Consider the following 15,292-nt stretch of genomic DNA (forward strand, 5'->3'; position numbering starts at 1 on the left):
TTAACAAGCAGTTTACCATACTCATTTTTTAAAAAACGGCGCTGCTTAATATTCCATGATACTTTTTATGTCTTCTAGTTTAAAGAAAGTGAAAAATGGTAACCGAAGCTTGCGTATAAATTACAAACATTATAATTGACTCAGAATAAAATGCAAACGTCCTTTTTAAGTAATAGATTTTTCTTCTAGTGTCTGTTAATTTAATGAATGTATATTATGAATTTACTTATGAAATAAAACATTATTATGAAGAGAAAAAAAAGATTACTGAATAATATTTTAAATATTACCATTATTAATTGAAGCATTCGAGAACTAATGAATAAAACCGATGAAGTCTTATCTATTGATGCGTTTTCATCAGACTTCTTCGGCAGGTACCTATTTTTTTTGCTAAATACTTGCATGCCCGGGACTACGGTTCTCCCTGTGTTTTGTACCATATTATGTTCCTTGGAGTGCGTTCGGAGAAATGACTTCAGATAAGTCCTTAGCGATAGGCAGTTTGGTTTTTTCCCGGGCATTGCTGACTTCCATGAGTGAGTTTAACCACTTACTCATGGTGTAGAAGTAACAAAAACCGGTGTAGAAGTAACAAAAAAATTATCCCAAAATAAATTGAACTCAGTAAAACATTTCGACTCGAACCTTTACTTTAATATTTCAATAACATGAGCACGTTTCTATTTACATGCAAACAAACAGCAGTTCGCATTCATATAAAGTTGTTTAATAAGCAGGTAGCTGAAGCTTGACTTTACACAGTACTCAGGGCTCGTTGCTAAACATAACATCTAGTTTTCCTTATTATTTTTACCGCATATAATTTTCATGTTAGTCGCTTTTTATGAACATTAGTTTTATTTTCAACATTTGGTTCAACTTATTACATATGAAGCAGTTATAACGGCGCTTAGTAATTTGAAAGCTGAAATTTAAATGCTAATAAGGAGATTGTCATGATAACTTTAATATATTATTATCAAGTTTTTGCTTATTGAGCTTTTAAAACGCAGGAGGTTTGTGTACTGCTTAAATATTTATAGTAGACGGCTTACAGATGCCGTAGTGAGCTTAAGGATTTGCATACAACAGGTCGCACGTTGCAGTGGGTTCTACAAATCCTCCAGTCGTGAGTCGCGAGGCAGACTGCGCGCGCGCATCTGTACCTCTTGGCGATTATCCCGATGCTATCTCATAAGCCCACCGATCTATTTTACGTTCTCGTGCGAAAAAAAAACTTAGGTGTATTCAATTATGTACATCGTTTTTGAAAGACCGCGCAATCGAATGCCAGTGAAATAATAAAAATGAAACGGCAAATTTATATTGTTGTGTTAGTGTTAATTTTTGCGACGTGCACGGATCTCACAAAAAGAGATAAGTTCAGAAAGCGAAACACTATTATAAAAGCGAACGGAAATTTCACGCCGAGGTGCCCTTACGACAATACCGTTTTGAGACACAATGATACGTTGCGACAGTTGGTCGTCTCATCTAAGTACATTTTCACTGGGAAAATCTCAAGTGTGCAAAAACGGAAACGGGGTAAAGTAAAAGGCAGTGTTTTCAAAGTTTATATCAGGAGAGTTTTGAAAGGCGACGTGGATTTTTTGAGCGATATTTTAAATTTTGAAACGAGAACGTTTAATTCTTCGAACAGAGCGTATATATTGGCCGAAAGTAGGTCAGTGAAGCCACGATGCGCCGGCGTCGTCCGAAGAGGAGCAGCATTGTTCTTCAGTAGAGAATTCTCTTATCCACTGAAGTTACTCGTGGATCCAGTTCCGTCTAATATTGACACTGTAAGGAAGATAAAGTCAATTATCAAAGGTAATTTTAAGAATGCACGAATTACTTTATATTTCCTTTTTTAATCTTGGTACTTTGGAAGTTACCAAAACTATAACAAGAGACAAAAAAGAATATTTTTTTTACACCGGGTTTTATTTTTTATACAAAATACCCACCCTTTTGAGTAATGAGATTACCCAGTAAGTTAGCAAGTAGTCTGTGCTTCTTGTTCTCCTATGGTTACAGATTTTTTTTACAATAAAATTATTTTTTCTTACACTATTTTTAATTCAAATTTATTTTCTATTTTTTAGTTGAATTTTCTATAAAAGTATATTTTTTTGTTTTTTTAAACTATTATTTATTTTTCATTTTTTAGTTGAATTTTAATTTTGTCCATTTTTTTATTCCATTTTTCAAAAATGTCATCTGAATCAGTCGTTAACTTATTCGAGAAATAGGTGATCGGCGCACCTGGTAGTTTTGCCTTCTTGGTCTTGACGCAGACACTCCGGGTCTCAGGAAAACAAAATATATCTAATCCTGATTATCCTAGTAAAGATAATGGATCAAACTGTTTAAAATATTGAATTGTCATCGGTCCTTAATAGGTATGCCAAATTTCGAGTTAATCCGACGTTTTGAAGGGGGTCACAATCATGATCAAAAATTCCGTTACATACTAACATACTTCTTCTTTTTCACCACCTTATCCCACTAGGTGGGGTCGGCACAGCTAATTTTTCTCTTCCATTCTCTTCTATCAGCCGTCATCTCAACTAACATACGTATGAAGCTAATAAAAGTGTATTAAAAACGAAGAACACATTATACATAATTCTATCAAATATGAATTATGCAAAGTATATAAATTAAGCATTAATTAACAATTAATTAACATTGATTAACAAACTTCAAGACAAATGAATTAGCTGAATCAGAACCTTTTGATCGTTCGTAAAAATGTTTAAAGAATACTTTGATTACATACGATCATTAATTATTAACGAAAGTAGTTCAGTTTTCTGCGAACGGAGAATTTTTATTTAATGGCTCATTTTTAATCAATTTAAAAACTGTTCAAAAGGATATGTTTCAGTTAATATACAGAGAGTACTCTATATTTAAAACTCTGATCAATATTCAGCTTTGCCATTCAAATTGTGGATAAGAGTTTTTGGCAAAAGTGTTAAGATCAAGCATCTCATCTTTATCTTCATCAAAGAAATGCACTCACGTCTTTAATCGTAGTTAAGCAATTTGAATTCAATACAAGTATTAACTTCAGTTGTATTTTATACTTAAGCCTTACTTATTGTTTTTAATAAATACATCATTTTACATCATACTCATTTGAGTGATTGATTACAAGAAGAGAGCGAACCTAAATTTAAATATAAATTTCGCTTCAATAATGAAGTCCTTTTTTTTTTATTGCTTAGATGGGTGGACGAGCTCACAGCCCACCTGGTGTTAAGGGGTTACTGGAGCCCATAGACATCTACAGCGTAAATGCGCCACCCACCTTGAGACATAAGTTCTAAGGTCTCAGGTATAGTTACAACGGCTGCACCACCCTTCAAACTGAAATGCATTACTGCTACACGGCAGAAATAAGCAAGGAGGTGGTACCTACCCGTACGGACTCTCAAGAGGTCCTACCACCAGTAAAAAGTTCAAAGTTCAAATTACTGGTAGCGATTCCAAGGTGCAAATTGTGAAATAAATTGGAAAACGTAAGAATGAAACGGTAAAAATATTTTTATTTATACACAGTACAAGTCTTAGTACCTGTTACGAGATATTATTAATTTTACTTCCTATAACTTTCGATTGCAGGCGAGATATTATATCACCTAGTGGTAAATAATTGCTCATGGACGTTAGTAATTCAAGGGGCACAGTCAAGTTGCAGTCCAATGAGAACGAATATTTTAAACCTCATTTGAAAAAGCATCCACAACCAGAAAACAGTAGAGGACAGCTATTAAATCTTAGACCATACTGAGACCTTAGAACTGATATCTCAAGATGGGTGGCGCATTTACGTTGTAGATGTCTATGGGCAACAGTAAACACTTAACACCAGGTGGGCTGTGAGCTCGTCCACCCATCTAAGCAAAAAAAATATTAAACTAGTAAAATGCACCCATTACAAATGATTATGATTTTGTGAAAAAAGTTACGTAATTTATTTTTCTATATACTTAATACTTAATAATATTATAAAGAGGAAAGATTTGTTTGTTTGTTTGTTTCGAATAGGCTCCGAAACTACTGGACCGATTTGAAAAATTCTTTTTCCATTAGAAGCCGACATTGTCCCTGATGAACATAGGCTACTTTTTTTTATTCTTTTTTTATTTTATTTTTTTATTTCATGTGTGTTTTAATGTTTCCGAAGCGAAGCAAGGGCGGGTCGCTAGTTCTGTCATAAAGATATGGAGTTATAACAATATTATGGTTCCTTTATGTTAAGCGGGTCTATACGATTCCGTCGTGTAGGTAAGAGTTGTAATAAAGGAAAACATAGCCATCTGAAAAATACAATTTACATAATACAATGTGTTAAGAGAGTTAGCGTGCCGCCGCGTAGGTACGTGCCGTATTCAGTATTTTTATGTAAACATTCACGGTAAGTGCTTTCCATAGTCTCCTAAGCACAAACATGTGTAGGTAGATTTGGTAGTATGTGCATATTTGATGTCGTTCCTAGGTGACGTACCGCCGCTTTATCTTAAGATGATAATCGGGTGTGAATTGCTGGACCCAAAGGTGGACTGCTGTTGTAAAGTCGTAGAGCTACTAAGTTTCGGATACGGTATACGAATTAACAGAGTAAATACGTAGATTTTACACGAACATGCAAAATCAATTGGGTCCTGAGTTTTTTTTTAGTAGATAAAATTTACAGCCCACTTGATCTTGACTGGATCGAAGCCTATAGACACCACAGACTGAATGACATTGTTGATGTTGAATTCTTAATTGTTTTGGAGCAACAGGTGTGCTGCCCTTCACGGGAACACAATTTCTTTGCCATGGTAACAGCTCCTTGTTTTGGTGGCCATACAAAGTAGTAGCAGATAGACATCGTAAAAAAATTGGAAATATTCTTCTACTGTCAAGTATAATCACCAAGTAGTAATTCAAAATTGTTAAGATGTCATACTGTAGTTTCAGATGTGGCTTTTAGCTGGATATACTAATGTTACCATGATTCTTTAATATCTATGTATTTTGATTTATTATAATTGAATTGAGTAACTTTATCAAAGTAATAGTAGAAATCATGGTATTTGAACTTTAAAAAAAAGTAGATAATAGCGCTATGCGTTTTAATTGAAAGGGCACATCCTATTTGTGTTTTATTCTTCAGAGTTCTATGTTAAACTAAATTATGAACACAAAGTTCCACTCCTTGGTCTAAAATGTATTCGTAGAAACGGACTGTGGGCGTAGGTCTGTCGTGTCTACCGTGAGAAAACAGAATCAAAAATTGTACAATTGTGCTTTTAAGTGGACGTGGAAAACGAGTATCTTATTATTCGATCAATCTCGGGGTATCCTTCGCTTTTGTTTTAAGGCCGCTCCGATGTCATTAAGCTCTAATTGAGGAGATGCCCGTCTGTCTTATTCACGCCTCATGAGGGTGCCGGTCTACACTAATTGGAGGCTAATAAAAAGAATGTGCTATACGGTTGTGTTGTATAATTGTTAGTCGAATGATATGGTAGGCGTAATAAAACCAATCCTTTTGTTTCTTAAGATTATTTTGTTAGTTTAACGTTTTTGTAAAATAAGTTAAAATCACAGAAGAAGTAGATGATTCCGAGGGCGTCTATTCTAAAGTTGAATCCATCGGAATATATTAAAATGTTAAAATAAAAACAAGAGCTGTTATAGATAAAAACATTTCTGCCCCGGAACAAGTGACCTACCGAGATGTCACATCGCCCCAGGACTATCAAGTTTATCGAGACCACCGACGACGCCGAAGGATCGCGCCCTAGCCTCCGACAAATTTATTGACACTCTTTCAATTAAATCTATTGTTGCCGCGAACAAACACAGCGGTCATAACAGAATATAACACGATAACTCGCCGCGTGTATCCGTAATGCGTTCCCATATCAACCGCCGCCCGCTCCGGTCGCCGTAAAAGGAGATTTATTAAAACTATTTGGAAACTGATTCGATCGAAACCGAACGATTTGACATTTAGATAAAGAATAAAATTTATTTTTCCCTCGGACGCGCCGCTCCGGCGGAGTGACAATGGAATAAAAAGGTTATAAAAATGCGACGGTTGCGGACGGTCGCCCACGTCCCGCGAGTGTAGTCGGCTGTTCACACACGGCCGGTGCGGCATATCTGGCGCGGTATGAGGCCGGCTGCCATGCTGGCAGATAAAACGCGACGACTGCGTTATTATAGGCCACCGCTACTCGTAAGCACGTGTAAATTTCTATGTGAGAACGTAGCAGATAAGCCATGAAGCGTGGGCGTAGAGAAAACTCATGGCGCCGAGAGAGGCCGCGGGCGCCGCACGGCCGCGCCATTGCAAACTTAACGCTTTTTGTGAAAACCAGTTATGCAACCATAGATTGTAGTAGGTTTAGTTTAATAAATTAATTGGATTTACCATGTGAATACTATTTCGAATAAATCTCGTGTTACCATTATTGCCTTAAATTAGGGTAGACTTTATTTCACGAGTTGCATATATTGATTCAAAGTTTGAATTTTTTTGTGCAGTTTACGTACGGATATCATTTGCTTTATATGTTAGCATAACATTTTATGTGTAATGAATTAAATACGCAGTTATTATTTATCAATAATTATTTATGTTAAAATACTTTTTTGTTAAGTCCAATAGATATAAATCGGAAAGTAATTGATCAATGAAGGGGAATCAGAAAGAGGTTTTCTACATGAAATCTTTTGTAATCTCAATAATAACCAAAATTAACAAACGAATAAAAAATATACGAAATCGAATATACGAAACCGTAGTTCTGCAAAGATTCTCAAACATTAGAAAATAAGAAATCTACCGGCGCTAGATTACAGATTATTGTGGGGTTCTCAGAGATCTTCTTAAATCCACGTTCGGAAATAAACGTAGGCTAATATCTGTCGTAAACGCCCACATTGACCGAAATCCGGCATCCATTGTTATATTTTACAATAATTGATTAGTTGAGGTCATTAAACAAGGAAAAAACCTATTAGTATTTTATTGAAGGCCTAATTTTATTGGTTGTTAGAAAACACGGCGTCTTTGAACTCGTAATACTGATTGATATGTTTCCCGGTGGTGAATGTTTTGGAATTATTCTACGAAACCCAAATAGTTAAAATAAATGTCGCACGATTTTTGGTAACGATTAAATTTGTTGTTAAAGACAGTGAAATTGTTGTTAATGGACAATAATGGTCTTAAAAAAAATGAAACAGGACCGATGAAATAAGATTTGCAACTGAGATTGAAAACGTTGTATTGAAAATTAAATAATTCAAGGGGCGTTGAATAGGAGATAAAAGTAAGAAGTTACATACATCATAATAGAGAGAAAAAGAGCTGATTTAAAATATGAAATGATAACAAAAGAAAAATATGCGACGCAATCTGGGTTGGCAATGAATAGAAAAAATAACAGTTACAAGAGACTTATGGGTGAAATGACACACTGACCACTGAATCTAGAAAAAAATATGTCATGTAAATGTAAAAAAGATAGTAAAGTCAAGATTTGTGCCTCTTGTGTCAGCATGAAGGCTTTGCAATTTTTACAAGGTCTCATGTCTCTTTGCAAAAGGAAGTTTAGTTTCAAAAAATATTTTACGGTAAACAGTGCTTCATCTGGGGCTCCTAATCTGGTTGATGTCCAAAAGCAGTCAAGTAGAGCCTCTGTTTCTTTAGCAATAACAATGACCGAAATGGACACCTAGTACTTTAAAAAGTGTATGTCAATATGACGTTGAATCGGGAAATATTACGTTACAAGCACCAGTAGGTAAGCAGATAGATAAATGATTTGGAATTCTGTGGACGCCTTCGTATATTGTTTTTGTATGCATTGAGGTAGATCAGTGAGTCGGAGATAAGCTCCTTAGAGAACGTGTCATGAGAATGGAACATTTTTTGCTGACGCATTGTTTTCGAAGACGGAGCCGTGTCAATGCGACGTGACAATAACTCGAAAATTTCCTACCACACCATTGGAAGTATTGATACAGCATTAATAAAAATATTGTAACGTAGGATTTTATTTGTTTAGTCTTAAGATTTGCCGATTTCTATTTACTTGCAAATCATAATTTTTTTGTATAAAATAAACTTGATTGAAGATTAGTCTTGAGCTAGATTCTATCTAATGTAATACATAGTGGCAATAAGAGGTGGTGGCAGGATGGTAACACCTATTTGTAAGCGCTCATTAAATGCCCTTCTACCAGATTTCAATGGTCTCGAAAAACCGTGACCGTTTAATGAATAGTGATAACATATGAATACAAAATATTCGCCATAACAAAGCAATAATCTATCTAATTAAAAATAAAATTGTAACCGTTAATTCTAAAGCACATATTTAAATATTAAGACACGGTCGATAATACATGAATGCTAAGCAAAACATATGGCTAAACCTCTCAGCGATAAACTTCAACTTTCGATTTAAATTTTTAACATAAAATATTCATGTATTGAATAATACGCAACAACTTTGATCCTTTTATTTCTCTAACAGTGCAACAATGCTGTAAAATTTACAGTATGCATAAACGGGACTCTGGGGTGTGCGATTTGTTTACTTTTAGCAGCATTGAGTATTCTGTAATGTAAACAACACGAATTTCAATTCAAGGATAGCATACGTTTTGTGTATCATGCTTAGCTTCAAAGTATACTACATAAACGGTATACGGTATTTTGATCTTTAATAATATTTTATAAGTCGACTAATTTTAAAAACTTCTCCTATGTAAAGGTTATTTGATTTGCATATTTCCATTGTATCTGGGCGAGTTTCCATAAAATTTAACAACAGTTGACTCCACGTGTCCTGTGAACGGCCGAGATGGTACTTTACGACAATCCTCTAGACAGAGTTAAGGTTATAGCTATAATTCAGTTTTATGGAACCTCTTTCAGGTAACAAAGTGTATTTCGGAAAGTTCTCACATAACTAACATTATCTGAGTGTTATCAAACAAATAGCGGTCAAGAATTTTTATTGTGTTGTTACAATATTATATGACGTAAACAATTTATAAGTCATCACTTTTAGTGCCATACTTCGTTTACTTTGTAAATATATCACTTAACGAAAGAATAATTGAAAACAGGAATTGGATTTTTAAATTAAATTGTTTCATATTGTGATACCAAATGTTAATTTTGTCTGGATATAACCTTCACAAATAAAAGAAGCTAGAAACTAAAATACCTAAACTTCAAATTTGCCTCATTATTGTTTTAGCGGAGCTTAAATAACAAAACAATGGAATACATCGAGAATAGGCCCGTAGGGTGATAGAGCCTTCATTAACTAAGACTAATATTTTCATAACAAAAGAACTTCAGGATATATATAGAAGGTACCTACATCTGGCGAAATTAATTTTATTCGTTACGAGATATTATAAGGCAGTGAGAAATTCTTAACAAAGGCTTTACGGGTCTAATAACGAAGTTTACGACTCGCAATGCGGTCGGAACACGTGTCAAAAGTGTAGCAGATAGGTTCCCGCAACAGCCTCGGGTGATAATCAAATGAAAACTTCAATAAGCGATCCTTGTTTTACGATCTTCTTCTAGAGCATGTTTTTTTTTGTTGTTTTACGATGTTTTGTGTTACCTTTAAACGGATTTGTGGTGAGTTATTTGAATTCACCTAACTGGTTCGAAAACATGCTATTATTTATCAAGGAAATTAGATAAAACATTATTGTTAAGTGCTTTTGAGAGCACATTAATATTTTCTAAATTCATTATGTATTTTTTAAAACAAATATTAATCAGGTTGTTTGTCTTTATATTCATTAGAGCGCTTTTTTTAATGTGCCCATCGATGGGTTTGAAAATTTATAAATTTGTTCTTTAGTACTTTTTACTTCTTGGGGATTAGTTTTGATATAGTATAGACAACATGTGATAAGTTGGCTACTATAGTATTAATTTCATTACAGTATTCACCTACAAAATTCCCGTTTAGTATACAAAAAGTAGGTAAATTTTTTTTTTTTGTGAATATTTTTTTATTTCTATCAATCAAAATTGCACCTTTAGTGTCGATGTATCTCTGCTAGCGTAGTGGTAGCTTTTCAATGTCCTTCTTGAAGGAGTCAAGTGTACCGGAGCCAACAACTGCCTCTCGGGTATTTTTTTCCTGCCAAGAATATTTCCAAACTAGGAGAATTAAAAGTCTGTCGGTTCAAGGTCTGGTGAGTTCAGTGTATGGCGCAGAACTTTCCGTCTAGCTCTTGTGGCTTAGGTACCTTTTGTTGTGCCGCATGAAGTCGAGCGTTGTCGAGCTTTTCCATCATTGTATTCTGTTCGTCATAATATACATCCTTAGTAAGGTTGTGGCCATGTTTTTTTTTTGGAACCCATAGACATCTACAATGTAAATGCGCCACCCACCTTGAGATATAAGTTCTAAGGTCTCAAGTATAGTTACAACGGCTGCCCCGCCCTTCAAGCCGAATAGCATTACTGCTTCACAGCAGAAATAGACAGGGCAGTGGTACCTACCCGTGCGGACTCACAAGAGGTCCTACCACCAGTAAATTATAGCAGTACTAAACTACCAAATGGTGACCATGGCGCTGAACCGGGGTCTAACCAACATGATGACCACTTATGATTATCAAAAAGAATAAATTTTTCAACGCAAGTGAGAAATCGGTTCAAAATCCCTTCGTTTCTGGGTCTGTTAAGCAACGCAAGGTATGTCTTGACGCGGCCTTTATGAAAGCGGCGTTGATCGTTCTGTTCTTGCGGCATCCACATAATAATATCAAGTTTCTTTTTTTTAGCTTGCCAATTTAACACAAAATACCAATATTTTTTGATGCTAGCGTTGAAAGCTGCTGTTATCTCAGCGGTAGATTGAGGTCGTCATTGTTGTCCTTAGTTTTCGGGCGATCATGAAGTTTATTTTTTAGATCAAAGTTTCTATGTGGTCAATAAAGTGGACTACTTACTTACTGGTGGTAGAACGTCTTGTGAGTCCGCACGGGTAGGTACCATCACCCTGCCTATTTCTGCTGTGAAGCAGTAATGCGTTTCGGTTGAAAGGGTGGGGCAGCCGTTGTAACTATACTTGAGACCTTAGAACTTATATCTCAGGGTGGGTTGCACACGTCGTAGATGTCTATGGGCTCCAGTAACCATTTAACACCAGGTGGGCTGTGAGCTCGTCTACCCATCTAAGCATTAAAAAATAAAAAAACTGAAGTGGTCAAACCAATAACTAATCGTTTGTAGCGTTAACTTCCTACATGTCATTAATGTTGTCAGTGGTTTATACGGCATTGCTACCGCGACGTAACTGGTATTCCATAATTACTCGTATTTTTATGTTGTCCGTACTGATTGATGAAAAAGATACGAACGTATTGAAAAAAAAACACTAATTAATAGACGTATGGTTGAAATTTAATGCAGAATTCAAAAATTCATAAATAAAATTAATTTGAATTTAGTAATTTATTGCTAGAGATACACAAATTACGTTTAAAATGGACAGTATTTTAAAACGATAACTTCTTTTGTAAAGCTCTGTTATTATAATGATATCGTAGTATTATGAATGGGTAAACTTATATATATTTCTCTCGAATGTATTAATGAGACGTTGTAGATAAAAAAATCAGATTTGCATGAGTTATTGGAATTATTGTTAGCAGCAGAGCGATAAATCATATGAAAATAAAACCTGGAAAGTCGCTATCAGTAAACAGAACTAAGCGCGATTTAGATTTTTATTTGTCTAATGTTGCAAACAAGCTTATCGCCCACGTGATGAAAAGCTGACATCGCCCGTGGCACTAGTAGAATCATGTCGCCGCCTACGTTAAAACTTCAAACAAATTCAACTCGTAAATAAATGTATACAATTATCACAGCTAGATATCGGAAATTTTATAGAATGTTTTCAAATAACCAAAAAACAAGATATGTTTAAAATGTTATAGAATATTAAGCGGCTTCCATTATGATGTAAGTATTCTTTGAAGCGCTTTACTTCCAAACAAGATGGCAGAAAGGGATGCGGTGGTCGTAAAGCGTTACAGCACAGGGTGGGTGTGCCATAAAAGTGATCCGATGCTGGCGTCACTCGCTTAAAGAAAACTTCTATTTGAATTGAAATGTCTATGTACATCTACTATCTGCTCCTTTTGTTTCTAAGATGGTTAGACAGCCTCACGGTCTACCCGTTTATATTACAACGAGCGGCCCGCTCCGGCTCCGCTCGGGTATTTAACAAAAATTTCAACGACGTTGTTTTATTTTTTTAATTAAAAGAACACTTATTGCGGCATAACTTTAATAGCAAGACATATGCTGTCGCGACATTCTTTGTAAATATGTAATAATGTGTTCTACAAAGTCGTAGTACATTATTTTATTCTATCATCAATAGTTTTCGCAGAGCACGCGATGTAAATAATATTTTAGGTATTCTTTTTACACCCTGGGTTATGAAGGATCCCTAATTTTTTTCAAAAAATATGATAGCCTATGTTACTCGTGAATAGTGTAGCTTCCAAACAGTGAAAGAATTTTTAAAATCGGTTCAGTAGTTTCGGAGCCTATTCAATACAAACAAACAAACAAATCTTTCCTCTTTATAATATTAGTATAGATATAGAAGTATACACAGCATTTATGTTGTTGTAATATAAACGGGTCATCATCATCCTTCATCATCTTCATCCTTAGATGAACAACGTAAATGCTGTCACCCGTCTCAAGACATAAGGCCTAAAGGCTCACAAGATGAGGCTCACAAGATGCTCTACTCTGTCTTTGGTTAGGTCAGTATTTACGTTTTTTCTCTCATTGATCTGCATAAGGAGACGATGTTAGTTGTTGACTGAGGTCCGTAGACATCACTCCTACTCATTTTGAGAATTGATGTCGAAGTCTCAATTTCGTTCTACATATAAAGATCCGGACTGGGATATAAAGATCCTAATTGTATAAATTCAAAATCTTTGCGAACCATTTTTTTATTATTAAATCCAGTTAGTTCCTCGAAGGTAGGAAAGAATTTCCCTTAAAAAAATGTGCTTTTCGATTTGAACCCCTTATCACTCGATATGAACATAACAGGCGCCATACCCACAATGAAAACAAAGACTCACGTACGCTCAGCAGCAGAATTGCAAGGACATTTTAAGTTCTAATATCCTGTATCAATGAAATCCAAGTGTATAAAAATAAACTGGACGACCTTGGTGGTTTTATCAGCTTCAAGCATAGTATGTAGCAACTCGGCATACATCTGTTTGTGTTTTTACCGAAATACCGATTCTAAATAGTAAAAAAAATATAGCTAAATAATATTAATCATATTATTTACACAACATAATACTTTGGCAAATTAGTACAAGCACATTAAGAACAGATGGCGATAATTATACATAGGTTCATTTCGACATTAAAATTTTACCATACTTTCCATGCACTTTCTCAACCCACAGTACATTTATTCTTTGATATTGTTTGCGTAAATCGAGAGAAAGCTTGCATATTATTTAAAGTCATGACGCTGCTACTTGGCTCGTTTAATTACCAAAATATCTGAATGAACCACCGCACACAGCGATATAAAAAACAGAAACACTACACCTGTTTTATTAACATTAGCGAGTTATATCCTTGACAATAGAAAAGAACGTCTTTTTTCGTCTAAAATCATTTAAGAAATTTACATCCATTGTTTCTCGGTTATTCAATTTTGATCCATATTTCGAGATAGATAGGAGTGCTACGATTATTTAGAGACATATTTAGTGTTGTAATGTGCTCAGGTAGGATTCGGCCGACATTCCGTCGCTTTGTTCAAAAGACGATTGTCGTCTGCCCACATATTTCCGGATTCTTAATGCATCAGAGAGAGAGAGCGATTAATAACCTTCTGTGAGACCGTCTATTTACGCAACATTAAAATGAACAAATTATGATGAAGTATATGCTTTTTTACTTGACTGAACAATTTCTAATTATAGCTTTTTAATCCTGTCGAGAATGAGATGAATTCATTGAACTGTCTAATTAGGAAATGAACAAATTCTGCGTTGTGTTTTTGTTAAGGCTCTTCATATTTATGTGGTAAACTCTAAAAAATTAACTCAAAGGTTAAATAGTGTTAACAGAGACCTTTTTACTGGTGGTAGGACCTCTTGTGAGTCCGCACGGGTAGGTACCACTGCCCTGTCTATTTCTGCTGTGAAGCAGTAATGCTATTCGGTTTGAAGGGTGGGGCAGCCGCTGTAACCATACTTGAGACCTTAGAACTTATATGTCAAGGTGGGTGGAGCATTTACGTTGTGGATGTCTATGGGCTTCAATAACCACTTAACACCAGATGGGCTGTGAGCCCGTCCACCAAACTAAGAAAAAAAAAAAAAACTCGTAACTGCTATAAATTTTTATTAGTCGTATTAGCTTTTTCGTAAATACTTTTTTGGTATTTACGACCAACAAAGTTCATAGCATAACCGACTTTATGTATCACTGCTTTTCCAGCTCACATATACATAGGCGTGATTGTCGTGACCCATTTCGACTAATGAACTCGAATGCTCAATTTAAAGGAAACAAACGTAAAGTATTTTAAATTAACGGCAGAAATAAGGAGAGGTAATATCCCTCCACAATATACGACTACTTTCTATGTTGTACAGAAAACTGTACAAGGAATTGCAATGATTCGTCTATGACGTCATTGTTAGATCTGATGAAAAAAAAATTTCCGAAAGTATGGTAGTATGCATAAAAAAAATACTAGAGTTCCCGCAGTAGTCGAGATTCGACTATAATTAATTGGAATTGTAAGTTTGTACACTATTATGATTGTATTTTATACTTTTATAATCACAAATTTCGTCAAGACCACACTATAAAAAATATTAACAAAGACAAACAATATTTAATCTCAATTTGACAACAGACGTCAAGAACAAAAGTTTGACAATAAATAGTATGCATGCGTGTGTGCGTCAAACACATGGTATGTAGTGTGTGTAATGTTTTCTTTATTGATTTAATGTATCTTTTATGCATTATTTAAAAAAAATATTAGCATTGTGCACTTCTTCTCTATATTCTCTATAAGTGTGGAAAATTTCATACTTCTTCGTCCGCGCAATTTTCGTAAAAAGGGATACAAAGTTTTTGCTTCACGTATTAATATATAGATATGAATTTAAAACATTCGAAAGTTAAAAAATCCTTAACGATTATAATTATAGGATG

General features: G+C 34.9%; 1 protein-coding gene across 3 annotated transcripts in view; it reads left to right on the forward strand.

Moving 5' to 3' along the window:
* LOC114252606 (agrin) overlaps positions 1 to 15,292 on the forward strand; it is a 189,990-nt gene that overhangs the window by 77,478 nt on the left and 97,220 nt on the right. Inside the window, exon 1 of one of the 3 annotated variants that reach the window (XM_089727698.1) lies at positions 1,117 to 1,833. The exons of the other annotated variants lie outside the window; for them this stretch is intronic. Within the exon in view, the coding sequence (XP_089583824.1) occupies positions 1,311 to 1,833 (523 nt within the window). The 5' untranslated portion in view covers positions 1,117 to 1,310. Of the gene's footprint in view, positions 1 to 1,116; positions 1,834 to 15,292 lie in introns of those variants that run through there. 3 annotated transcript variants of the gene reach the window in all.

This window comes from Bombyx mandarina, chromosome 05 (genome assembly GCF_030267445.1).
Source record: "Bombyx mandarina strain Sakado chromosome 05, ASM3026744v2".
Taxonomy (NCBI): Eukaryota; Metazoa; Arthropoda; class Insecta; order Lepidoptera; family Bombycidae; genus Bombyx; species Bombyx mandarina.